The sequence below is a fragment of the Aristolochia californica genome, unplaced genomic scaffold (genome assembly GCF_029961685.1).
Source record: "Aristolochia californica isolate CCGP_79_NKW_82.1479 unplaced genomic scaffold, dmAriCali1.0.hap1 SCAF_3, whole genome shotgun sequence".
In the NCBI taxonomy this organism is placed as follows: Eukaryota; Viridiplantae; Streptophyta; class Magnoliopsida; order Piperales; family Aristolochiaceae; genus Aristolochia; species Aristolochia californica.
Window position 1 is genome coordinate 5,621,761 of NW_027181992.1, and position 24,986 is coordinate 5,646,746.

The 24,986-nt window shown below is 36.6% G+C and overlaps 2 protein-coding genes across 11 annotated transcripts; one reads left to right on the forward strand and one right to left on the reverse strand.

Moving 5' to 3' along the window:
- Positions 1–856: 856 nt before the first annotated feature.
- LOC137959903 (COP9 signalosome complex subunit 8-like) lies at positions 857–6,891 on the reverse strand. Of its 5 annotated transcripts, none has more exons than XM_068807315.1 (6): positions 6,702–6,891; positions 6,450–6,529; positions 6,096–6,277; positions 2,191–2,298; positions 2,062–2,105; positions 1,152–1,300 (listed from the first exon to the last, which is right to left on the reverse strand). In XM_068807315.1, the coding sequence occupies exons 1-6, from the start codon at positions 6,783–6,785 to the stop codon at positions 1,253–1,255; spliced, it is 546 nt and encodes a 181-aa protein (XP_068663416.1). In that variant the 5' UTR covers positions 6,786–6,891; the 3' UTR covers positions 1,152–1,252. The 5 variants fall into 5 exon arrangements, with proteins under 5 accessions (XP_068663414.1, XP_068663412.1, XP_068663416.1 ...); XM_068807316.1 differs by having other exon boundaries at positions 1,210–1,300; positions 2,012–2,105; XM_068807313.1 differs by lacking the exon at positions 2,062–2,105 and having other exon boundaries at positions 857–1,300.
- Positions 6,892–10,308: 3,417 nt separating this feature from the next.
- Positions 10,309–20,390, forward strand: LOC137958836 (uncharacterized). Of its 6 annotated transcripts, none has more exons than XM_068806004.1 (13): positions 10,309–10,444; positions 10,525–10,638; positions 10,741–13,567; positions 13,636–13,881; positions 13,958–14,596; positions 14,738–14,803; positions 15,739–15,807; positions 15,897–16,232; positions 16,563–17,705; positions 17,811–17,912; positions 18,030–18,170; positions 18,426–18,941; positions 19,849–20,390. In XM_068806004.1, exons 1-13 carry the CDS (start codon positions 10,436–10,438, stop codon positions 20,253–20,255), a joined length of 6,615 nt encoding a protein of 2,204 aa, XP_068662105.1. In that variant the 5' UTR covers positions 10,309–10,435; the 3' UTR covers positions 20,256–20,390. The 6 variants fall into 6 exon arrangements, with proteins under 6 accessions (XP_068662105.1, XP_068662106.1, XP_068662107.1 ...); XM_068806005.1 differs by having other exon boundaries at positions 18,030–18,152; XM_068806006.1 differs by having other exon boundaries at positions 17,811–17,885.
- The last annotated feature ends 4,596 nt before the right edge of the window (positions 20,391–24,986 follow it).

The window sequence follows — 24,986 nt, forward strand, 5'->3', positions numbered from 1 at the left end:
GGTGAATCTGGGTCCGCAGACACGTGACCTAAAAGGTCAGATAAGACAAGTTTCTTTTAGCTTGTAACCTTGAATCATGGCCTGCTTATTGAGATATTTACAGGACTGCCATATTTTGATACTATAATGCAAGGTAATTTTATTTTTCCTATATTTTATGACAAATAAGTAAAAACATAAAAGCTAAATTAAATATTAATTGTAATTGTGAAAAGGATAGAATAGAATAATAATTACTGAGCAAATTATATTTAGAAGTTGAAAACAAATTTGGCATTTGAATCTTCCCTTGATTCAGTCATCTTCAGAGGGATCACTCGGAAAGAAAAAGAAACCATTAAAGAAGAAAAAGCAAAAAGCCATGAACAGTAACGTTCCAAACTTACCTTGTTTATTACATTAAAAACTCCATAACACCTTTTGCCTGCACATATAAGAAACGGGAAATGAACAGAGCTAAAAACTGAAAAAGGGTCAACAGCCGTCAACCTTTAAGAACTGCCCCAACTCCTGAAGCAATCGTTTGATAACTTTGATGCATGTTTGATTGAAACTGAAACAAAGACTCTCATAAAGCGCACTCTTCTTTTCTTTTGAAGCTTCGAGATCACGTTCCACTGATTGGTGCTCCTTAGGCACGAAGTAAAGCTTCCAATCCAATAAAAGGTGGATGTGATCAAGTGGAGGAATGCTCGGGCTCTGGTCGTCTTTCTTGCGCTCTCTGAGTACACTTGTCGAGCACTACGTGAGTGGTAAAGTGACACGGATTGCGGCCATTACTGAATGATTACTGCTTTGCATGGCCGTGAGTGGAAAAAAGCCTTTGCTGCAATTGTAATGAAAACGTACATAGATGTAATATCAATAAATGGAATCTCTTTGTGTCTCTCCATGTTAGCTTAGATCAAATTTCTGCCATCTCATGAACAAAGCGTTTCTAGTGATCAAGTCCAACGTCTATATCCCTCTTTTTTCAACATTTATACATTGATATCCTCAAATAAAGATGAACCAAATCAGTTTCATGGTTTCCGGAGACTTCACAAGGGCACTTGGCTTCAAACACGTTTCTGCATGTTTCTTCTTTTGGCCCCCCCTGGGAGCAAAAACATGTAGAGGGGCACATCCAAAACAAATTTGGGAAAACCAATCTGCAGAGACTAGTGTTCCAGTTGGAAAACATACTCTGTTAACTGCTGCAACTTACTGGGGTCCAGTTTCTGTTTTCTAACAACAGGCAGCTTCTTTACAGTCAGCATCTGAGAAGCAGGGTCCACTGTCCAGCCGTGCTGCAGTGCATCTGCCGTTGGCAACAAAATCCATTGCCTGAATGAGCAAGCTGATATACTAAAAATCAATAAAAAATCAGAAGCAGCATAACTTCCATTGTTCTGCCACAAACAATTAAAGGGCTGGTTTTCCCAAGTAAGCCACATCTTGCAGTTTATATATCATTTTTTTATGACTACCTAGCAGTTTATACTCCATGCTTTAATAATATTTGGCTCCATGGCCACATGGCGGGGTCGCTAGAGTGAGGTCTTGAATTCAAATCTCACTTTGGGAAGGAGGTGTAGAGTGCATGTGTAATCAACATTTGAAAAAAGGGATGATTGCCTATTAAATCCTAACTAGTGCTAATTGCATACTGAGCTTAGAAACATACAACAGTCATGACCATTCTCTACAATAGGCATGTTGGGGGTTCACCAGATTGTATCACTAGTCACACAAAAGGAGTGAACTGTATCAAATCTTCATGTTACTTTCTGAACTTTTTTTTTTAAATGAGGTGTATATACTATAAAAGAAAGTGAAGAGAACAAACAAACCTAGCTAGGAGGGTCTTCCTCCACAACAAGGTGTTGGAGTGAAATACCCGTCTTAGCCTGAATGTCTGCCAAATGATTGGCAGAACGAGGAATGTGCTTCCAATTAGTTACTTTCTGAACTCATGTAGCATTTTAAGAAAAACCCAGATATAAAGCATGTAAAACCAGGCATGTCATACATATTCTGATCAGCGAATTTCAGTAGGCCTTCTAAGCAAAGTTACAAGACCTGTCCACCTTTGGGACCCCCTGAATACAGACAGCTTGACATGCCTATGAGAAGAGAGACACCAAAGTGATCCTAGTCAGAAAATTTTATACTGACACTGAAAAGAGAGCAAAAGGCCTCAGAGCTTACAGTTTGTAGCATCTTCTTCAGACATTCCAAGAAACAAAGCTGTATCAGTGACACTAATGGTAGAATATGCAGACAACAGCAGATCAAACATCTTCTTGGTGTACATCTCTGCAAACAATGTACGCATATGAGCCATACACATTTAAGTCATATGTAAATGAAGAAATTTCAAATACAACTTTAAGAGAAATATAGGAAAATTGTGATGCCAAATTGTTACCATTTCACAGTGAACCTGATTTCCTCGATAAAGATGCAAAATAGATGAAATAAGAAGGTACAAGAGAGAAAGATGACGGGAGGAAGAGAAAATAAGAAAAAGCAGCAAGGGAGGCTGCATTGATCAGTCTCGAAAAATACTCACTTAAGTGAGTTTTTAGGTAAAAGGATAAAAATGCCCTTTAAGTACAAAATACCCTATTAACTCTCTCTACACAACTCAAATTCTAATAAAAATTGAGACATAGGCATATGAAATGTAAACTATCCTGCTGGTACAGTCTGACCCTTATGTGACCAGGACAAAAGACCAAATTACCCCTGCCTATGTAATTTAATACTCCCCCTCAAGTTGGATAGTAGATATCAAAAGTCCCAGCTTTTCACAACTTCCCAAGTGTTCTTTCCTTCCAAGAGGTATCATAAACACATCTCCAAGTTGCTCTAAGGACTTCACATATGGAGTGACCACTTTTCCTTGTATGACAGCATCTCTAAAGCAAGCAAAGAGTTGCACTTATACTTTTCTTTACTAAGAATCTACTTTTCATAGTTTTCAAACATATAAAAGGACCAAACTCCTCAAATATGTCCAAAAGCAGTGCCATGAAGACAATATTACCATGATTCCCTAGTCAGATCAGGTGAATGACCTAGAGCCCACTGCTCTGTTAAGAAAGGTTGGTTTCCAAGTAGTGCAAATCTAATTTTCCAATGACCAAGCCCAGTGTATATAGAGGAGAAAGTTTTGCTTTTTTCACAGATAAGGGCTTCATCAACCAACTAATTGTGCCTGCTTTAGACTAGAATGAACTCAAGTCCACATTTGAAAGACGAGGGCAGTTCTTATATTTGAATTAACAGAAGAAGAAAAAAAGTTCAGCAGAGCACCGTACAGTAAATTCCCAAATATAATTCCATGACTGACTCAATTGCCTTTTCTGTATGCCCCATAACTGACTCTTCAGTGTATCTGGCAGCTTGAACCATAAAATCCTAAAATGATTAGAATCAGTGTCTCAAAGGCATAACAATGATATGGAATCAATCTCTGACTTTTAAGCAACGAAAGTTACAAACATATCAAATTTTCACTAGTGCACTTTGATTAATGGTTGTCTGATCTTCTCTCGGCTAAAGATGAGAGATTTTTGAAATCAGTTTCCTGGCTCTTTGAAGGGGTTTTCCAAAATTAGCTATTTCAGCAATGAAATTCTCATGAAAAGATATGGAGATCCAAGAAAGAACAGAGAAAATCAGGTAGGAAAGAGCACAATTTGGAGTGCTTTGAGGAGACCTCCAAAGCAGCTTAAAGCCGCAGCTTTAAAAACAGAAAAAATAAAAAGAAACAAACAATTAAACAACAAAGAAGGAACATCTGGTTTTGGGGGCTTTTTTTTATGAAAGTTTTGGGGGGCAATTTATTATTGTAATTCATTTTCATTGAAGTAAAATAGCACTAGTAGCAGTATATGCCCCATCAGAGACATAATGGCCATGACAGCCAATATGTATTATATATTTTAAATTATAATTAAATATGGTATGAAAGAAAGAATATGATTCTGTAGGACATGGGACCAGATACAGTAGCCAACATCTTCTACTGCTGAAATTTCAGAAGATATGGAAATTATAGAAGTAAAAATCATCACATTTCATAACCATGGCCAAAGCCCCATCTCAACCATATAGTACTTAACCAAATGAAACTCCTTCAGTATTGTGCACATTCATTTGCTAGCACCATTGCCAAATCACCCTTTTAAGTCTGTCCTTACCATATCTGTCAATGACAAATCAGTCTTTTCTTTTTCTCATCAATCGATTGACCAATGTCACCACTGTTAAGTTGTGGAGCCTAATCAATGTCCTACGCTGAGTCGGTATACAGATCAACCTTCGTAGTAAGGTTACCGTGGGGGTTGGAAAGGGGCGGGAAGCCGCCCTCTCGGGTTGTGAGGGTGGAGCCCCCGCCAGATCCACGATAGATTGACTACTATTTCATTAAGGGTATTTTGGGGATTTCATACTTGTAATTCAGTTGCCCTAATTTTCTCTTTATATTTAGGGGAGTCGTTATTAGGGTTTAATCATCTGAGGAGCATTAGCTGCGGCCGAGAGAGGTTAGAAAAAAACAACACCTGTAAGTGTGTGCAATCTCTCTTGTAAACTATTTCATCTTCATAGTGGATTACTGCAGCGGTGGAAAACAGGACGTAGTCTCACCTTAAGGCGAACCTATATAAATCTTGTTGTCTTTTTTGTGTTTGTTTTTTTCCTTCTTCTGTATTTATTATTATTGTTCTCGTTAGTTTAGAATTAGGACGTCTAATTCCTAACAATCAGGAGCCTTCTCTATGGTGCAATCAGCCTCCTTCAATTATACCAAATAATCTTAAACAATTTTTATATTTTTTTTAACATGAACAACCTTTTTATTTTTTTGTCCATTTTTTTCCAACTACATCCATTTAATTTTGTCTTTCCTAGTTTTTTCCACTCAACCATTTCCATTATAATCTTATGCAACCATCATTTCTCCACTAGGCCAGTATTTAGCTTCATACATCATGGCCAATCTAATTGCCTTCTTATGGAGTTTTGATTTCATTGTTCTCAACATGCACCTTTTCCATAGCATTACATAAGCCTCCTTTACCCGGCATTTCTTGTATTACATCTATCTCAATTTCCCCTTCCTTTGTACAATTAAACCTAGACAATTTAGAGAATTGCCCTCATGTAAAATGGAATACTTCCATCTTTCAGCAGCTTTTCATATTTATTTTTTCCTGCACAAATTCTATTCTAGACAACCATGACAGTAACAGATCCAAGTTTTGTTCTACAAGGTATGATAGACACAATGAACGTTTTGTTTAAGAGATTTTCACACAATGATGTCAGTTACTAGATATGCTCCTTGGACTTTCAGTTTTAATATAATTTCCCATGATTGAGAGGGTTGAAATAATAGTTACCTTAATTGAGGAGCATCACTTTTTGAGCATGCACGACTATGTAAAACATGCTTAGCTCTTTCACTTGAAAGAATTTTTCCATCCTTTATGCTCACCTAATAGTTTTATTTAAAGAAAACTGATAAATTTATTAGAATCCAAAATGACCAACATAAAACATGTTGGTATTTGCTAGATTTTTACTAGATTTTTTCAAAATGATAAAACTATTCCATCCTTTACAAGATTTTTTTGCTCGAGCCCAGGCTAGGTTTTAGTTGATTTGCTTCCAGAGAACATTGAACCTCCTGCTCATAATGTGTTCAGGATTAACAGCCACATAAAACGTGTCAACATAATGCCATTCAACTCAGCCCCAAAGTTTCATTTTGCCGTTTTGATCAACTTAATATGCTCAACTTATTTTTTCTCCAACAAAAGCTAGCTCTACATAATTTATAAAAGAACCTGGTGCGAAGCCATGACAGTAGTAAAAGTATTCTTTCATGGTCTAGTCTGGATACCTCACATTCGCTATCATCTAAAACCAAGTTCTCACTGCAATAGAGGAAAGACACAACAAACTTCGATCCAAATGAAGCTAAAATCTCTGTTTTCCCTATGAAAGTTGACAGAGTCAACTTTCAATTCTGCACATTCATGATATTTACAAATGTTGAAGGTAAAAAAAAAAAAAACTAGAAAAGAAAATACAATACTTGCCTGAGAACGCTACAACAAAACTGAGAACATCAGCACTCCAATTAAATCCTCGAATAGCCTCATGAACGCCGGCATAGTCCCGTGTCCACAACCTCTGCCCAAGTTTCCATACGGCAACAATTTCTGGTTGGTTCTCCTTAATCGGTAAAGGTATTGATTTCCACAAAAATCGAGCACTATTCCTGTTAAAAAAAGGAGAAATGAAAGAAAGGAATAAAGGAAAACACTCCAATCAGCGCAAACTAGATATTTTTTTTGAGAATACTAAGCAGCGCGAACTAGATATTATCACATTCAGTTTCAACAACCACCAATTGCCCAAAAATAAAAAGATACAGGAATTTTTTCACTTACACGTCATTAATGTAGAGATGCCCTAAGAGATGAATAGAGTAGGGCCATTCATTTTGGAAAATAATCCCCTGAGCCGCAGCCTGGTTCATCGAGACAGAAAGAACAAAACCTTTATTCATTGGAATATTAAACGCCATCGGTATCTAGCAGTTAGGTCTCTAAGCGAAGCCGTACAGAGTTTTTCTTCAGTTTCTTTTAGCTGAAAATAAAGGATTAGTGTGAAAGAAGAAAATAAAAAATTGAAAACCTCACTTGGAGCATGAGCTCGTCGCAAAAGTCTGCAACTCTTTCATACGACTTCGATGCCAGTGCTTCGTTGAGAAGAGAGAAATCCATCGACTTTCTTCTCTCTCTGCCACTTTACAGATCAGCAGTCGCCGCTCACGGCCAGGGATTCGCTTTACCTGGTTTTTTTTCCGTTACCGAGCTATGTGGTGATGGCCTTGTTCCACGAAAGTGAAAGTCACTCAAACTTAAAACCACTTAAAAAAACAAAGCGCTCACTCGATCTCTCACTCTTAATCTGCTCATTATTCACCTTCACTCTTGTATTTAGATATAATAAAATTAAACATTTAGTTAAGCATTTTATTTAATATTTTATTAAAGTTATAAAAAATTATTAATTTAAACAAGTTAAAATTTATCTTAGTTTATTAAAATAATAGTTAAATAAAATAATAATATATAAATTAAATCTATTAGAGTAATTTTACATAATAAAAAACCTTCTTTTTATTTATATAACTTCATGATTTTAATATTATATTTGACTTATAATTTAAGAGTAAATTTTTAGATATTACATAAGTAACATTTTGATTAATATTTGGATATTATAAAAGTAAGTATTTGTTTGATTATTTTATTTTTATATATTTAATTAAATAATAAATTATTAAAAAAAATTAATTTCAAACAAGATTAATATTTTAAAAAAAATTATATAATTTAAAACAAGTTAAATTTTGTTTTAGTTTATTTAAATAAAACTATCTAAAATAAAAGTTAAATCTATTAAAGTAGTTTTATATAATAAAATTCCATTATTTTAAGTTTGGGAATTTAGATATTATAAGGTAACAATTTGATTAAAGTTTGGATATTATAAAAGTAAGGATTTGTTTAATCATACTTTGTATTTAATTAAATAAATTATCTTAATTCTTTTTTAATTATTTAAAAAAGTTAAATTATATTTTAGTTTTTTTTAATAAAACTATCTTATAAAATTAATTTTGTATATATAATTCTTAATATTATATTTAATTACTATTTAAGAGTGAAAACTTAGATTTTAAAAAGTAACAATTTGATTAAGCATTTGGATATTATAAAAGTCAAAATAAATTAAATATTTTATTTATATATATTAATAAAATAAATATAGTTAATTTAATTTTAACATTATTCAATAATTTGTACAAGTTCAAATTTATATTAACTTATTCAAATAATTTTAAAATAAAAATATCTTATAAAAATTAAATCTATTAGAGTATGTATTAATAAAAAAATTATATATTTTCCGCTATACACTAACACCAAAAATTACTTTCTATTGCACACACTAAGATAAAAAAATAGTTCATTTCACTTTCACTTTCACTTTCAAAGTGCGCTACCTTTTTAGTGTGTGTGGACTATCTGCAGCTAGGTCCTATTTTTTAACTCCAAAGGAACAAGCGTAGCGCACCGAGGCACCATTCCATGGGAACACTAATTTGATTAAAATGCTCTAGGTAGTAGGGTGCAAAATTTATCTAATTATTCAATTATTTGTCCATGTTTATTAAAAATAATGAAAACATACGAAAATAAATTACTTGTATATGTTGTTGAAAAGTAATTATAGAATAGTTTAATACGACTCTCACAAAAAAAAAATCTCCCAAATGAACGATTAATATGTCAAAATCCAAAAAGAGTTTCAAACGAAGAAATCTCACTGAATTATTAAAGTTCGAATATCTCTTAATTTTATTATATTTTTTAAGTAGTTATTTACTTTGATTATGATTAAGAGTTCTATTTTGGGTTTAATTGAGACTTAGGTAGTTTAGTACCTTTTTTTTTTAAGTATGAGTATTACATTATCACCTCATTCCATTTTAAGTATGAGTGCGGATATCTTTGTGTCCCTCTCTTATTTATTTTAATATATCATTTTTATTTCTATCACTTCAAATAATGTCTAAGAACCGCTATCTACAATCAATTTATTTTTTATTTTTTACCCTAGTGGTATTTTTGAGCTACGTTTCAAGGTAACTAAACTATTTTATTACTCTAAATTTATGGTAGTTCACCTTTAATTGGAGATTTGTCTTGAACTAGGGATGATATTTCTTCTCACACATTTATTTTGTGTAAAATGGGCTTCTTGAAAAAGAACAATAATCCCTAGTTTAAGAGACAGGGGGGACAGGAGAGGATAAAAGAACAGGTAAAAAAAAAAAAGGTATTTTATTTCACATGTTATAGTAAATTGTTATGTGACAAAAAATTCCAAGGGGGAGAACAAAAGATGATTAATTTACATTTATGGGAATATTTCCAACCAATCAAAATTGAAGATCATAATTTTTTTCTTCTTTGCAAGTTGAAGTTACAAACTCTATTTTGAGGAGGAGTGTTGAAGAACAATTATGAAATAATCTTATGTGACTCTCACAAGAATAAGTTTCACAAATGGGCAATTAATTTGGTAGAGTTTAATAGTAGTCTCATGGGAATAAATTTTACATAATTGTTCAAGTTCAAAGATCTTTTAATTTTTGTATGTTTATTTAAGTAGTTGCTTACTTTGATCATGCTTATGAATTCTATTGTGGGAGTAATCGAGATTTGTGTAGTTTAATTTTATTATAATTTTATGTATTTCCTTTAATATAAATAGAGTCTCAATATACTCAAATTACAACAAGTTAATGAATTATTTTCTTATCCCAAAATTCAATATATGCAACAAGGTAACTTTACCCATTTACTGTTTTACCATTTATTCAATGGAACAAAATCGAATAATACCTATTCCATATCAGTAATAAATAGAACAAGAATGCCTTAAAAAGTAATAAAACGAAACGAATACGGAATACAAAAATGGTAATGGGAATGATATACAAAATAGTTTATTCCATTTCATCTGTATATCGTTTATACCCCTATGATGTACCTATATTAAATTTGATCGTTCATCCCATGAAACTGAGAAAAAATTTATTGTCTAGAGGTTCATGGTGGAGTGAGTTTCTTGAACCTTGACTCACAATGGTTTATTATGATTTATTATTATTATTTAAATACGAAAGAATATATTATTTTTAAATATAAAAAACCACTTAAATGAGCACAAGGAAAAAAATTTATATTTAAAAATTATTTATTATTTTATGCTCATATACTGATATTTTAAATAATGAAAGTAATTCAAAAAATTTCAAAATATAAATAGTGTATAAATTTAAACTACATTAATTAATAAATTATATTTTTATTAATTATTAAATTTAAAATAAAGATATTAAAAAAGAAGAAGTGAGACCCAGGAGCACAAAAATAGAAACACAAAATCACAAGTGGGACGTTGACGTGAGAGTGAGACCAAGGAGCCAAGCGTGCCGCCAGCTTTTCCCAAGAAAAGAGAGAAGTTTGGCGCGCAAAACAGCGAAAAAGGTCACGTGAGCAACCAATAATCTCTCCTCCATGTTCGTCGTCGCAACGCCGTAAAATTTAAATCCAATGGCTTATAACCGAACTAGCTAAAGCAGTACGAATCATATCTCACCACGTAGCAAATCCTTTTATTGTTTGAGGCCATAGTCGCTTTATAGCCTCCACTGTTCGAATTCAAATTCAAAAACATTTCAAACGCTCTCGTCCTGGTATTCACACACATCACACAACCGCATTCTGTTTGTTTTCTATAATTCCCGCTTGATTTATTTCAACTGTCCGAGTAAGAGGCTGCCGGGATTCCCTCCATGTCCCAGGTTCGTTAGATCCTCCTGTCTCCTCAATTTCTGTAGATGTGAAATGTCACTATGTTTCGAATCTTTCTTTGTTTGAGCAGATGGAGTTTTACAGTATGAAGAGGAAGCAACTTCAGGCACTTTGCAAGAAGCACAAGCTTCTGGCAAACGTGACGAATTTGAAAATGGCGGAAAGTCTTGCGTCCGTTCTTAAGGTATTGTGTTACGCTCACTGTTTTCGGTCATTTATACTTGGATTTTATGCAGTTAGGATTGTAAAAATGGAATTTTTAATCTCGAAGACATCAAATTCACAGGTCGCTGAAGACTCTGGAACCAAAGAACAGTCATACTTGAAGGATTCCGAGGAAATATTGAACAGAGATTCAGGGGGAGGTGCAAATGATGTAGATGTCAAGAAAAAGTTGTCCAAGAGAGTCACGTTTTGTTCGGAAAAAGACCAAATGTATGAGTACATCGATTTGGAGAGTGACCCAGATGAGGCGCAGACGCCAACGAAGGGGGTGCAGACCAGACGATCCTCAATGGCTAGGGCTGAAACATTGAAAACTGATCCGGGGAACGCACAAATGGGACCAGTGGAAAACACGAGGATCACACGTTCTCGGGTTAGAAATTCTGTTGGTTTCCCTCTCGCTGTGCAGTCCCCAGTCAATCCGAGGAAGATGAAAAGAGTAGCAAAAACGAAACAGGTTGAACATGAGAAGCCTCCGCCACCGAAAGATGGACTTCGTGAAGAAATTGAGAAGAGCGGAATTGAAATGATTCTGAGGCGATCAAAAAGACAAGCTCCACTTGTTGAGAAAAAAACAGAACAACCTGGCGAGAAGAACGGAAGGTTCAGGAAGAATGTTTCCGAAGAAGCTTCAGTTCATGAGAGTGAAATTGTTGAAAAGAGTGAAAGTACCGGCCGAACTGAAGGACCTCGTAAACGCTCAAGACGTAAAGCTCCAAAAGGAGCTGTTAAGAGTACCACAGCTGGAGTTAGTGACGTTGATGCAATGGATGAAAGTAAACAGTCATTCAAGCCATTAAACAACAAAATGACAGAAAACACAGCTGCCAATATTGGAACAGGAATTACTGAAAAGAAACATTGCCGATCTGAAGTTCAAGAACCGTTGCGGCCATCAAAGAGTTATGCTGTAAGCGGTGACTTTGTGGTTGCCATTGGTGGGAAGATAGGAGTTACTGATGAAGTGGACAAAGAAAACGAGCATCAGAATGTATTGCCCAGCTTTGTAGACAATACAACTGTATTGACTGAAACTGAAAGCATCACGAAGTATGAAGAATCTCTGAGGACTTGGAGTGAATTAAGTCGAAGGAGCAGTGGTTTGAAGCGGTCAAGACAGCCGCTTTCGGAAGAAAAACATCCTCTTGCTGATAGTAAAGCTGAAGATGAGGGGTCAAAAAGATCCAAAAGGGATAATACTCTGAAGGACTTCTGTGAAGGGAAACAGGTAAATATTGAAGGTGTTACAGCTGCAGAGGCATGTCTGCCACATAACAGAAGTGGAGTATTTTCTGCTATAGAACAGGGAGAAGCTTCCGAAAAGTTGACTTCCAGCGGTATAGTGGGTCTCACAAAGTCTCAGAAGTCTCCAAGAAATTGGAATTGCAAGATACACTGCGAAGCTGTGTCAGAAGAAACTGAGTGTGTTCCACAACTTGAGGAATCTCCAATTCCCACTGGAGGAAGTGAATATAAATTTAGTGAACCGGTTGGAAGGACCGGAGATCTGAGGCAACCAAGAAGTCCAGCTTCACAAGAAAGGTTTTCAGCTTCAAAGAATGAAAGCAAAGGTGAACAACTGAATGCAACCAAAAATTGCACGCACATTATATGTCCTGTGAAAAGGGTGACGTTTGGAGACGGTGATCTTCAACTTGAAGTTGGCCTTAAACATGAGTTGATTGGTGAGATTTCAGCAGCAAAGCTTGATGAAAGCATTTTAAAAGCCAATTCAGATGCCTCAAAAGATGGTTTTGGTGAATTAGGTGTAGAACTGGGGGGGACTCCAATGAAACTTTATGATGAGGCACAAAAAAATCTTGTTTACTCACATGACAGTAATACCAAAAGCAGACTAGAAGATGATCAAAATTTTGAAGGGCAACACGAGATTGAGACTACAGAAGCTGATATAATTATGGGAATGGAGCACAGAGATGAAACAGTAGAACAGGTAAACAAAGAGATTCACTTGGAGTCATCGAGGATTACATTATTTGACTCTTCTACAAGTGTTAAGAAGAGCAAAGGCATGGGGGATAAGGATCATAGCTCAGCCAAACGAAGAGTAGAGCAGGGAAGCAAGGAGATTCACATGGAGTCATCAAGGAATATATTATTTGACTGTTCTACTAGTGTTGTCAAGAGCAACAGGGTGGTGGATAAGTATCACAGCTCAAGCAAACCAAACAAGAGAGTTGTTGCTATTGGATCTGATTTGAATGAGAGAAATGAGATGGGAAATGGCAGTATAGAAGCTTTAACAGCTTTTGAGAGTGCGACTGCATCCACTGAAAGTTTAGTAAAAAAAGAGAGCAAAATAGATTCACGAGGAGAGAACATTTTAGAAGATGGAAGTCCTTTACAGTTGGATGAACCAAATCTTTGTGAAAAGGAAGAAGAACATGCTTCTGTTTCAATCAAAAGATTGGAGCAGACTGATAATATTCATGTTGTTAAGGAAATGACATGTAACTCTGCTGAGACTGTTGCTGCAACCGAGCATGTTGAGACAAAAGCAGTAGGGGTCATTGAAGAACATTCAACAGCAAACTGTTTAAAACCTATGTCTTTGAGTGATTCAGATGTTGAGGAGAAAACAACAAAAACTGAAGCTCATTTTCAACTTACAACTGTTGGAGAGAAAAGAGAACTCACTCAAACTGTTTCAACTGAGCCTCATTGTATGTCTACTATAGAAAAAAAAGAGTCAAATGAATCCTACATATCTTCTTTGAAATGTGGTCTGAGTGTTGATATTGAGCAACTTACATGGCTTGAAGAAAATGAGCAACTTGATAGCTGTGAAACTTCTGCAAAGTTGAGCACTCAAGAGGTTATGAGTAGTGTTGGTGCAGGGTTCTCATTCTGTTGTGCTGATGATCTAGGTGAGCTCAGATCTTTGTTGCTGATGTAAATAAAAATTTAACTCTAATTAGTGTAGGTTTGGTTACAGGTTTTCCTGAAACTTCCAGGACCAGGGATTTAACACACCCTGGATTGCGTGATGAGTCCGAGGATCTCAAGCTTGTTCTTGAGGGCCACAAAGAAGATCACAGAAAGTCCGAACTTGTTCACAACCATCTGAAAGAAGGTGATCAGGAAAGTTTGGACTTATCAGGACGGACAGGTATGTTCGATTTCCTAATTCATGATCATGAGGAGCTTGCTAGTGAAAGTGAAACCTCAGAAAACATTAAAGGTGAGAAAATATAGAAAATTCAGAGCCTGACACTGTACAAGCTATATGAACACTATATTTAACTACTCAATTGCAGGAATAGATCATGGAGAACTTCAAGACTCGACCAGGGCTCAGGCACATCAAGATGAGAAGACTAATTCTTTTTCCTCACAGTGTTTTGCTCATGGAGAATTTGAAGACTCAAAATTAGTTCATACACATCATTATGAGCAGACAAATTCCTTTACTACAGAGATCTTTGAAGGTGATGGAGAAAAGTGGAATGGCAAGACAAACAGCACACTCAAGGAAGTTGTAGAAGTGAGCTGCAATGACATGGTTGAAGAAGAATCCTTAAAAATTCAAGATTCCGCAAGAACTAAATCTGTGAAAAATAAATTTGAACTTGATGAACAGCCAGAACAACTTTTAGGGGCTGACCGAGTAGAGTTGAAAGAATGTCCCATTTTTTCTCAAGAGGGGCTAGACTTTGGAGATCCCGATACAGTAGAAAGTAGTAGGAAAATACTGGACAACTCAGAGAGGAAGTTCAGTTGTGAGTTTTTTGACATTGTGGCAGAGGTGAGAGAGAATGGGGAGACTGATGTGAAGGGTTTTGTCTGTGGGGGATGTGAAGTTGCCAGTCACTTGGGAGTGCAAGCAATTGATAACATGAGAGAAGATATATTTGCTCTAAGCAATATGTTTCCCACTACTGGAAACTGTTGTCAAGGTAACTAAGCCAGCAGTTTAGTGAAAAATCTCTCTCTCTCTCTCTATTTGTTTATCTATCTTTTTATCTATACCAATATCTTTCTTTTTCAATTCAAACTGTTTAGAGGTGAAAATAATATCGAGTTCTTTGTTACATCAGAAAGTCTCTTGGAGTATGTGGAAAAATCACCATGCCAACAGACTATTTCACCAGAGAAACATGAAGGTTAAAATTGCCTCTATAGGGGTACCTTCTATTTTGTTTAAGTTGTACAAACACATCTAAACTTACAGACGGGCAGGCAGTTTAGTCCTTGAATATATCTCAATGTACTACATTGCTTCGGGTGTAGTGGCGCGGGGTGGTGGTCTTGGGTTTAAGTCTCACCTGGTGTGTGTCTGTGTGTCTAACTATTTGTTTTAGAGGGGCATGGGAGTGAGGAATTTAATAGTATTTTTCTATTCTGAAAGGAAAAAAGAACATGATAGTTTTTCTATTTTGAAAGAAATGAAGCACACATTCAAAATGATTGGTCTTCTTCAAAATTCTATTGCAAAGAATGTGAGTATGCAATGGTCTTGGAGTTATTCAAGATTTTGAAAGAGAACAAGTAACTGAGTTTATAGAAGGATCATAGAGACATGTCTTTATTACCTAAATCATGAATGGTTTGAGATAGACATAGATAACAAAGTCCTCTAAGAGTTAGATACTAAGAGTAGTTTAATAAAAAGGAAGATGACCTGGTAAATGCCACTACTTTCAAGTAGGTTTCTGTTAAATGATGATTTATTGGAAGAGGAAAAAGCATTTATGGAAAATTTGAATTTTGATACTCCTGAAGCAAAAAAATGCACGCATAGTGGAGATCAAAATTATGGATCTTGAGTGGTACTGGAGCTGGAAAAAGCTGGAAAGACTCTGGATGAGAAGCTTAACTGTGATGAGGTTGCTATGGAGGTAGAAAATGCAAAGATGATGCTATGTTTGGTGGATAACAACATCAATACATTAATAATAACTCTTCCAGAAAGTATGCAGAACTGTATGAGTTTGATGTACTTATATTGTCATTATTAAATTTGTCTTACCTACATATCAATGAAAGACACCATCTCCCAAGGTTTAACAATTAACTTTCCTGTTTGTGCTTTCTGCAGCTTCTGCCCATGAAGGAAGTGTATATGTCGACGGAATGCAAATTGTTTCTGTGAGGCCAAATGAAGAAGGTAAATTCGACGTAAGCTGTGGTCCTATTATTTATAATAGACAGATATATGAAACTAATGTTTTGCTCCCATTGGATTATGTGCTGAAGGAGAAATACCCTTGGTTCACAAAAATGAACCACCTTTGGACCTGGAGGAGGAAAAAGTGTCCCTCAAAAATAGTGCAGAACCAAGAATTGTTGATGGGGAAATTACTCTCAAAGAGATTTCCGGAGGACACATGAAGACTGACATGATGACGAATTTTAAATTTGCTGATGATGTTGCAGTGAAGAAAGGTGCACAACAGCAGAAGATGAAAACTGATAGTAAGGATTTTGAAGAAGCTTATCAGAACATGGAAAAGCAAGAATCTAGCAATGTTTGTGGTGATATCTCAGCAATGGAATCTATATTTCAATTTATTGAAGATAAACTGACAGGTGGTAAGTGTGAGAATTGTCCTTGATGTTAAGGCCTTCTCAAAGAGTTAAAATAAAAATCTATCGCTTTCCAAATTTTTATTTTCATCTTTCTTATCTTTCTTCCCTGTTAAGTATGTGTTGGCAGTTTCTAATTCTTCTGCAAAGACCATTTAATATAGAATTTATAGCATCATGTTATACATCATTTTGCTCTGTAATATTCTGTATGAGAGTATTTCAGTAGTCAAAACAAATTTATATGCAATCATTGGATTAAACTCAAATCTTTAGTAATGAAGTTTTAGCCAGAGAGAATCTTACATCTCTTTTGTATAATTTTTGTATGTCCAGAAACAAATCAATTCCAATGCCAAATTAATGAACACATTCATGAGTTTGGTGGTGAAAAGGCATATTCTGTGATAGGCAAAAATGATGATTGGTTAAAGGTTCGGGATGTCAAAACAAGACCAGAATCTGAAGTAAATGAAGAATCACCAGAAACCTCTACAACAAAGTCTATGTCAAAGGATTTGGAAAATGTAGAGAATAAAGTGGAATCGCAGAGTGCATCTATAGATCATGAGAATCCTGTAAAAGCCGAAGTGAATACTGTTGATAACATCTGTGAGCACAATTTGGAAGTAGAAAGAAGCATTTCATTTACTCCTGGGACGCAAGGTCATTGCAGTCAGATTGAAGATACTTCAGAGGATCATTTCTTGAAGCACAACTCACTTGAAAAGGTTGAGAACAATACAGAGACCTTTCTAAAAGAAGAAAGTATGATGAACACTATGACATGGCTCATATGCAATGGTCACCATGAAAACTTAAAAGTTGAAATAGTGGACACTATTCCAGGTGAAAACAAAAAGGAGTCAAAGGGTGTGGACACTATTTCCGGTGAGCTTCAATACAAGGATGCCGAAGACAGTACACAGCTGGCAGATGTGAAGAGTGAAAAACATAATTTAGACTCTGATGGTCATGGAGTTATATCTGAGTTTAAATATGCGAGTAATAACCTGCAGATGTTTTATCCTGAGCTTGCTTGTAATCACAAAGATACCACCGAGGCAGAGACAATTGATACTTTTTCTTCTGCGGAATATAATTGTCATGACACGAGGAAAGCTTTGGAAATGGTGATTAGTGAAGGTATTGAAGCAGTTACTCACTCAGATTGCAATAAAACTGGAGTTGAGAAAAAGGGAAATGTGAAAATAGCGAGAGAGGGCATTGTATGTTGTGTCAGTGAAGGTTTTATTGAGCATCATCATGATGAGTGCAAAGAGACCCTCAGAATGGAATTTATAGGTTCAATTGCTCCACAGGAGTCAACAGATAACACACATGGGGAGGATAGACAAGAAGTTCAGTTAGTGGAGAATAAAGCAATCCATAATGAGGAGATTGAAAATGCAAAGAATGCAGCAGCAGATCTCGAATGCGATAATTGTGAAGTGATAGGATTAAGCACAGAAACCAATTGTAAGGGACTATAAAATCAATCATAGTAGCATTTCTTACTATTATGTACTTCTAACAATAGGTCAAATTTCACAGTAATATTTATCGGTATTTTTCTGTTTTTAGTTTCAGCTGGTAACATAGATGGCAAGAAAATTTCCACTGATGAGAAGCCTGTTCTGGGGGACCTTTATGGAGAAAGTGAGCAAATTTGTATTGGTTGTGAAGGTGTATTTTTATAGTCAGTTGAATAAGCATGTGTTAAAAAAAAAAATGGTTTACATATTGTAGGTTTTTGGAAGGAAGTAAAAGAGGACACCATGGTTAATGAATATTTTTTTGCAGATGGACTTTATCCTGTCCAAAGTGTTGCTGTCTTCATCAAGGAAGAGTTTACAGAAGCAGGGTTCAATGAAAATGAGACTGCAGCACACTTTGTAGAAACAGAAAGAGTTATGGGGAATCAAGGTGAAGAACAATACACAGGTGCTATTTAATTTGTTAATTTCACTTATTTTCTATTCTGATAATTATCTTCCAATTTCAAAACTTTTATTTGTATTTTTTTCTATTATTAATTCGGTATATATGATGTTCTTGTCAATGGAGAATTTCTGCAGTATATATTTTTACAGTTTAGAAGATGCTGTACCTCTTTTGAGACATTATATTGTGGTATACTTCATGATATCGATGCTTAATGATCAAAAGAGGTTGCTCTTTGACATTTTGATACTTTAGGTTGCTCTTGGAGTAGCGAAGGATGGCTGGATTGTAATCTTCCCACTCCTGGAGTAGGTGAAGAGTGCAAAGAAAGTGATGGTTTGCAGCAGCTACATGTTGTTCATGAAGGGCAAGAAATCGAAGTGAATGAAAAGCCAAATACAACTGATTTTGTTCCCATTGCAAAAGCGATTGCCACTGAGGAGATGGAAGATCATCAAGTAAACCGAGATGCTCTAGTGGCATACACAGGAGAAGACTGTGTGGGTAACCATTATACAGTTGCTGGTGAGATGACTCTTTTTTACAAGGATGATGCAAACAACATTGATGTGAAACGGGAGGGTGTGTATGCTACTTGTGAGCTTGATCTTGACAATGCAGTGGAGGATGCTTCAGAAGAAGTTCTCTATAAGAATAAATATTTTCTACTTGAAGAGGAAAAAAGATGCCAGGAGAAAGAGGATAATGTCTGTGTAGGGCTTGAAGAGAAGGAAAATCAGCCAGAGATAGTTTTTGCTGCAAAGCAACATGGTATGGATCTTGTGAATTAAACCATATAAATTCCTTCTTTGACTTCTTGTTTCAGCTTTATGCGTGAAAATATTTCCTTGTTTCCAGCTTTCATGAGTGTAGGTAGAACGTATTCCCCACTCCTCATTTCAGCAGATAATTTTCATGAATTTATGTAAGGAAACTGAGTTAACATGTAACAATCTAGTGCAATTTATAATAAACACAGGCAGACTGACATTTTACTGAAAATATAGGATTGTTCAAAGTTGAGTTAATCGAAAACATGCCTAGTGATTATGTTGTAAAAGAGAATTATATTATCTCCAAGGAACCAAAAGAAATTGAAAAGACTAAGTGTTGAGTGGGGAAAAGTCCCACATTAAAAAATGAGAAGAAAAGTTGATAGGCTTTAAGGTTGAGCCTAGTCATTTTGGGATGGAACTAGACTCTGACTTAAAAAAATTCAATATGGTGTCAGAGCAAGTTGTGTGTTGGCCATGACCCAGTTTGTACTCTCCAGGTTATCTGTGTGTTGATAGGAGTCCATGTATGGTGGGTTATGAAGGAGTTTGTGCATCCCATTAGAGGGTTTATACCCACGTCTCAGGTCTGAGGAGTGCTTGAAAAACAAAAGGACAATTGATTTTTAAATACTTTCAGAAATAAATAAAGATGAGGGAGAAATTTCTAAAAATCCAGAGACTTAGGTGTTTTATTGCATGTTACGCTGCATTCCTGTGGCATGCATCAATTGAATGTATCCTTTGGATAAATAGGGATCAATGGTAGATATTTCATATTTTAGTTTTGTTTTTTATCTTTTGTAGCTATCACAATTTAAATACGTGATGAATATTCCTTTGCTTGTTTCAGTTGACATGAATTGGCCTTATACCGTGTAATCCTATTTTCACTGTTGATGCAGATCAAGAGAATCCAGAAGCTGAACCCACAGAAGAACAAGAGGAAGAAGATAAGACTTTGAGCTCTATTAATGCTCTATTTACTACTGAGGAAACCCAAGATCAAGACACGAAAATTCAATCAAAAGAGACCACCAAAGTAGACCAAATGGAGGAAGCAGGTCTGTTTCATCAGTTACCATCTGAATCATTACAGATGACCAAGAAAAGTAGCAGCAGCAGAGTCCAAAACAAGCCACTGAAGTTGGGAGAGAACTTGAAGCATTTGGCTATAGTGTATGAAATGAAAGAAAATACATCAGTAGTAAAGAAAGAAAGATCAGACAACCCTAAGCGGGAGAAATTTTTTGCAACCGGTTCTATAAGGAGGCCACTAGAAGACTTGCAGTACTCTAGAAAAATAGAATGACAGGGAAAACCCAATTAACCTGAGATTTGTGCATATTTTCTTTATGTCAGAAGCTTGACATGAATCAGCCGTTTCTAAAATTGTGCACTTTGTGTTTATGTTGATATCTCAATGCAAGTATTTTAGGCTTGTTTAGATGCTGATATCTCAATGCTTTGTTACATTCATTTGATAATCTGGCTATCATTTCAAATGGATCAGAACACAAAACAGTAAACACATTTCACTAGCATAAACCTCATATTACAACTGGACATTATTTCCAAGCAACACAATTGGAACTACATTTGAAGCCACACTTAGTACCATATTGAAGACTTTCACTTAAGCTATATCAATTGGCTTCTCCTGTGGCTCCTTGACCTCTTCCTTGAGGATGGTAACTGTAAGCATCCCATTCTCCATCTTAGACTTCACATCCTCCATCTTAGAATTTTCAGGAAGACTGAATCTCCTACTAAACTTTCTTGCATGTGCCCAATACGATGCCACTTGTCCTTTTTGTCTTGTTTATCTTCTTTTTTGTTAGATAATGGGCCCAAGCCTACATGACCAAGGAAGACTCATAGATCCAAGAGAGATAGAAGATGGGCTCAAGCCTAAGAAAGCCGGTAGACTTTGTGAAACCAAAGTAGGGTTACTTTTTCGCTTGTAAAATTGAGCATAGAGTATTTTTGACTATCACAATTTGATTAGAGTATGGAGTTTTGTCTTATGGCTAGAAGTTATTTTTTTTTCTTATATTATACCAGTTGGGTCTCTTGTTAAAGATCAAAGAGACTACTAGTTTGAGGGGGAGCGTTGGAAGATATGAAGAATTACTATTTTATACAAGAAGATCTTATATACCATTTGCAGTAAGTTGGACATTTATGATATTCTCTCACCCTTAGCGTAAGGGGGAGTGTTGGAAGATGGGTTCAAACCCACACGACCAAAGAAGACCTACACATCCACGAGAGGTAGAAGATGTGTTCATGCCCACAGACCAAGAAGAAGGCCCACACAGTGGTGGCGTGATAGTAAATAAAGAATCATCTCATAAAGATGACATTGATGTAATTATTTTAAGTTTCAAGTGTATTATTATAATATTGTAATCTTATTCATCTACAAATAGAACTTTAGGGGGAAGGTTATGACACTAATCCATGACCTCTTTCTTCCTCCAATTTTCTTCCAAAATATCATCCATGATTTATTTGTAGTACTCTATGGTGTTCCGGTTTCACTATGACATCTTCTTTCTTAAGGCCAAGAAGATCAACCTAGAAGACGTGAGGTTGAGGGGTTTCCTTCGAATTTGTCATTGGCAAATAAGCCTCACTAAAAGGATCCCATGCTTGACTGAATTGGGTTCAAAGCTAACGAAGAAGCTAGGAATGATCGACTTTTTAAAGGGCAGTAAAGAGAGAATCAAGCAATAGAAAAAAAAATTGTTGGGAATTTGAATGTTGAAGAGCTTTTGGTAGGAGATAGATGAAAGCAAGGACTAGAGAAATTTATTGGCAAACCAACTGAAATCTTGAAGTTTCTGGATTTCTCAATCCATGTGGTATGTTATTTTTTCTAATGTGAAAAATTGGAATTTCAGCCTTCTACCATCTTCCCAAATGGCAATTAATTTATCATTAGTTGCCAATTCGCTTTGATTCAACCTATAATTGAACCCAGTCTAATTCGATTACATCAAAACTGGCCATTCTACCGGTTTGATGGCTTAACATGAGATGGAAAAGTAGTTTATACTTTAATCAATTGGTATTTATCTATTATTATTGATAGATATTACTTAAAAATATGATGAATCTAATTAACGTCTCATCTCGTAATTCATAAGCATCTCAGAAAACCTGACGGCACGTCGATCCACCTGCCCTAGTTGTTTCGAAGCAAAGTATCGTTTTTCTTATTAAAAGAAAAAAATCCGTAAACAGTCAGATCGTCTCTTCCACAAGCCCCAAAACGCACTGAAAGCAAAAAAGAAAATCTTCTCTCTTTGATAGTTTCGAGTACTCTTACTCATAGATAACTAAAAACCTGTTCTTTCTTCGATTTAAATGCAAGTGCGCGCCAGGCTTCTGTAAAGTAATAACGATGATATCACTCCCAATCAAGACAAAAAGTACTCCAGTCAAGAAGGGTATCTGGATGTACTCCTTTTTTCTTAGTTGAACGTTGACCGCTTAAATCCATGGCGAATGAGCAGTGTTTTAACGTGATCTGTATTGTTTCTATTCTGTCAAATATCTTGTTAAGTTTCGTGGATGAGACCCATTGATTAGCTTTCAACCCAGAAAGATTTAGACCCTTTTAATCCAGAAATGATTCTTGGCTACATGCGATAACTCAGAAAATCTGGGATCATCAAATTTATGCATGAAGAAGACGCTACGTGAGCTACCAGAGCATCAAAGTACTATTCCTCATAACTCGGAAATTCTCTCCGTTCACATTTCCAACTCCAACTCTTCACCGTGTAGTTCGATTTAGAGAAGTATTCTGGAAAAATTTATCCATCTTTGGAGAAATAAGAACACGAGTTTGCAGGTTAATATCACGTTGCTGGGAAGAAGTGCAGAACTGTTTGATCGAACAGCAGATTTTGATTTCTCTCCTGATCAAACACTTGGTAAATTCTAAATGTTTCAGAATTGGGGAAACTTGAAAAGTAAAAGAAATCAATATGGCTGCCGCTTGATCTATTCGAACTACCTATACATTTCGGTAATTTCATTCTTCCCAGAAGACCTTTGTGGTGACCCACTGAACATAAGAGAGAAGAGAAGGCTTCCGCCAGGACTAATTCAAACTGACTGAAACTGTCAACAAGCAATAACAGGAGAAGAAACTAATTTCCCGACGAAAGAAGCGAAGAGAAAACAATAAAAAAAAAGAAAAAAGAATTAAGATGGCTTCAGCGCGACATCTAACTTCAGAATTTCCTTACGTTTAGTCTCATCAAACCCCGGCGGGAATTGGAATCCGTGTGGCCGCGCGCCCCTTGGAGGAATACCGGCTCCATATCTCCTCCCCAAAACTAAGGAACCCTCATCGCCGCCGCCGCCTTCCATCACCGTCTCCTTCTCTTAGAATTTACTTTCATCGGCTTCGTCTTTCTGTAGATATAAGCAATCGACGCAAACCGCTTCTTCCGACGAGACAGCGCTTCCTCTACTTGCTTCCCCTCCTCCTTCGCCACCGAAGACGTAACAGTCTTGTCCCTCTCCTCATCCTCCCTCTCATCGTTGTCCTCGTTATCGTCGCTGCTGAGCTGAACAAGTTGCTGCGCAGCAGCCAAGTCCGGCTCCGTCATATCTTTCTGGGCTTCCCACAAGACAGAAGATTCCGCCATGTAAATCAACAAAAAAGACGACGAACCAAGGAAGATGTCTCTTTTTGGGGGGTTTTCCGAACTCCGGCTCCCAGAGATTGGAGGCTTCTCTATGACTCTCCTGGGAGGAGTCTATGGCGTAGAGCGCATTTCGCGGTTGATTTGACGGAAGGTGAAAAAATTGCAGAGCGGGCACGAGGAAGGTGGATTGCAAATTGCTGTGCCTCTTTTGATCTCTCGTCGGCCTCTCCGGGAAGGCGACGGTCAATTTATACGTTGCATGCGGATTTACAACTTTATCCCCACTCTCTCGTTAAATACCCAGCAATGTGTGGTTGGTTCGCTGGTCTCCCTCTCGAGTGGACAGATAGCGGGGCCCGCAGGCCGAGATCCTGTCGCCGATCCGGTTGAAATTAGAAACCTCAATCCTCAAAATTACGCTAAATGCCACCGCCTCGTTTAAGGCGGTGACATTTTTTTGTAAACGCAACTAATAATTTAAGACACGTTTAAGCTAGGGCACCCACCTGGATAAGAAAGGGGAGATTACGGCAATGACAAATTGTATTAATTAAATGACACTTATGTCCCCTCCGTCTTCGTCTTCCTACGCTTCTTCCTCCTGTCGGCGTGGTGGGGCGTAAGCCTCCATTGGAGTCAAACCGTGGAGGGGAGGACTGGGGGATGGAGACGTTTTCTCTTTCTACTTCTCTGACCCCACGTCTTGTTGAAAATTGAACGACTCGTAAAAGCAGCAGCAGCAGCAGCCATGGGCAGCGTCGATGTTAGAGGCGGGGGGAGGAAGGTGACGAGGTGAAGGGGATCATGGGGTACGCCATGATCGTCATTAGTCATATTTTCGCGAATAGCTCCAGTATTATTGTATATACGGAGAAGACAGTGAAAGCAGCAAAGTGGAAAGAGGTATGATCGCCTGGTTCTATAACAGAACTCGATGAAAAGATCTGATAAAACGTTTTCTGTGAAGAATCGAAAGAATGGAAGCAAATATTGCAAGTTGTCGTCATGGATCCTTGCACTTTCTGGTAAGATACGAATTATTCCTTTTAAATTATATATGCTGGGGAGTTAACAGTTTATGGGTTGGATTTCTCAAATAGTTACCTCGATCTCAGAAATGCTTTGTCTTCAACTCCTTCGGTTGCCGAGCAGTTACAGTTTCTCTTCAGGATCGGCAGAGTACAGGTCTAGGAACTTCGGAGTGATCCTCTAGCGTAACGTTCTTTCGCTTCCGTGGGTTCCGCCGTCTATACATGGCCTTTACCGTTGCGTGAAAGACGGTGGACAAGAAAGACAAAACGTAAGGAGAAAGTTGCTTCGCATGAAGTGGACGTAAATCGGTCAAGTTAGAGAAATCTGCAGTTGGAACCGGACCG

Coding starts and splice junctions, on each gene's coding strand:
- LOC137959903 (XM_068807311.1), bottom strand. CDS start 6,785: ATGGATTTCTCTCTTCTCAACGAAGCACTGGCATCGAAGTCGTATGAA. Junction 6,530..6,701: donor GCGACGAGCTCATGCTCCAA/GTGAGGTTTTCA, acceptor TCGATGAACCAG/GCTGCGGCTCAGGGGATTAT. Junction 1,340..2,190: donor TGAAGAAGATGCTACAAACT/GTAAGCTCTGAG, acceptor TTAGTATATCAG/CTTGCTCATTCAGGCAATGG.
- LOC137958836 (XM_068806004.1), top strand. Junction 10,639..10,740: donor GTCTTGCGTCCGTTCTTAAG/GTATTGTGTTAC, acceptor TCAAATTCACAG/GTCGCTGAAGACTCTGGAAC. Junction 16,233..16,562: donor TGAAGATAAACTGACAGGTG/GTAAGTGTGAGA, acceptor TTGTATGTCCAG/AAACAAATCAATTCCAATGC.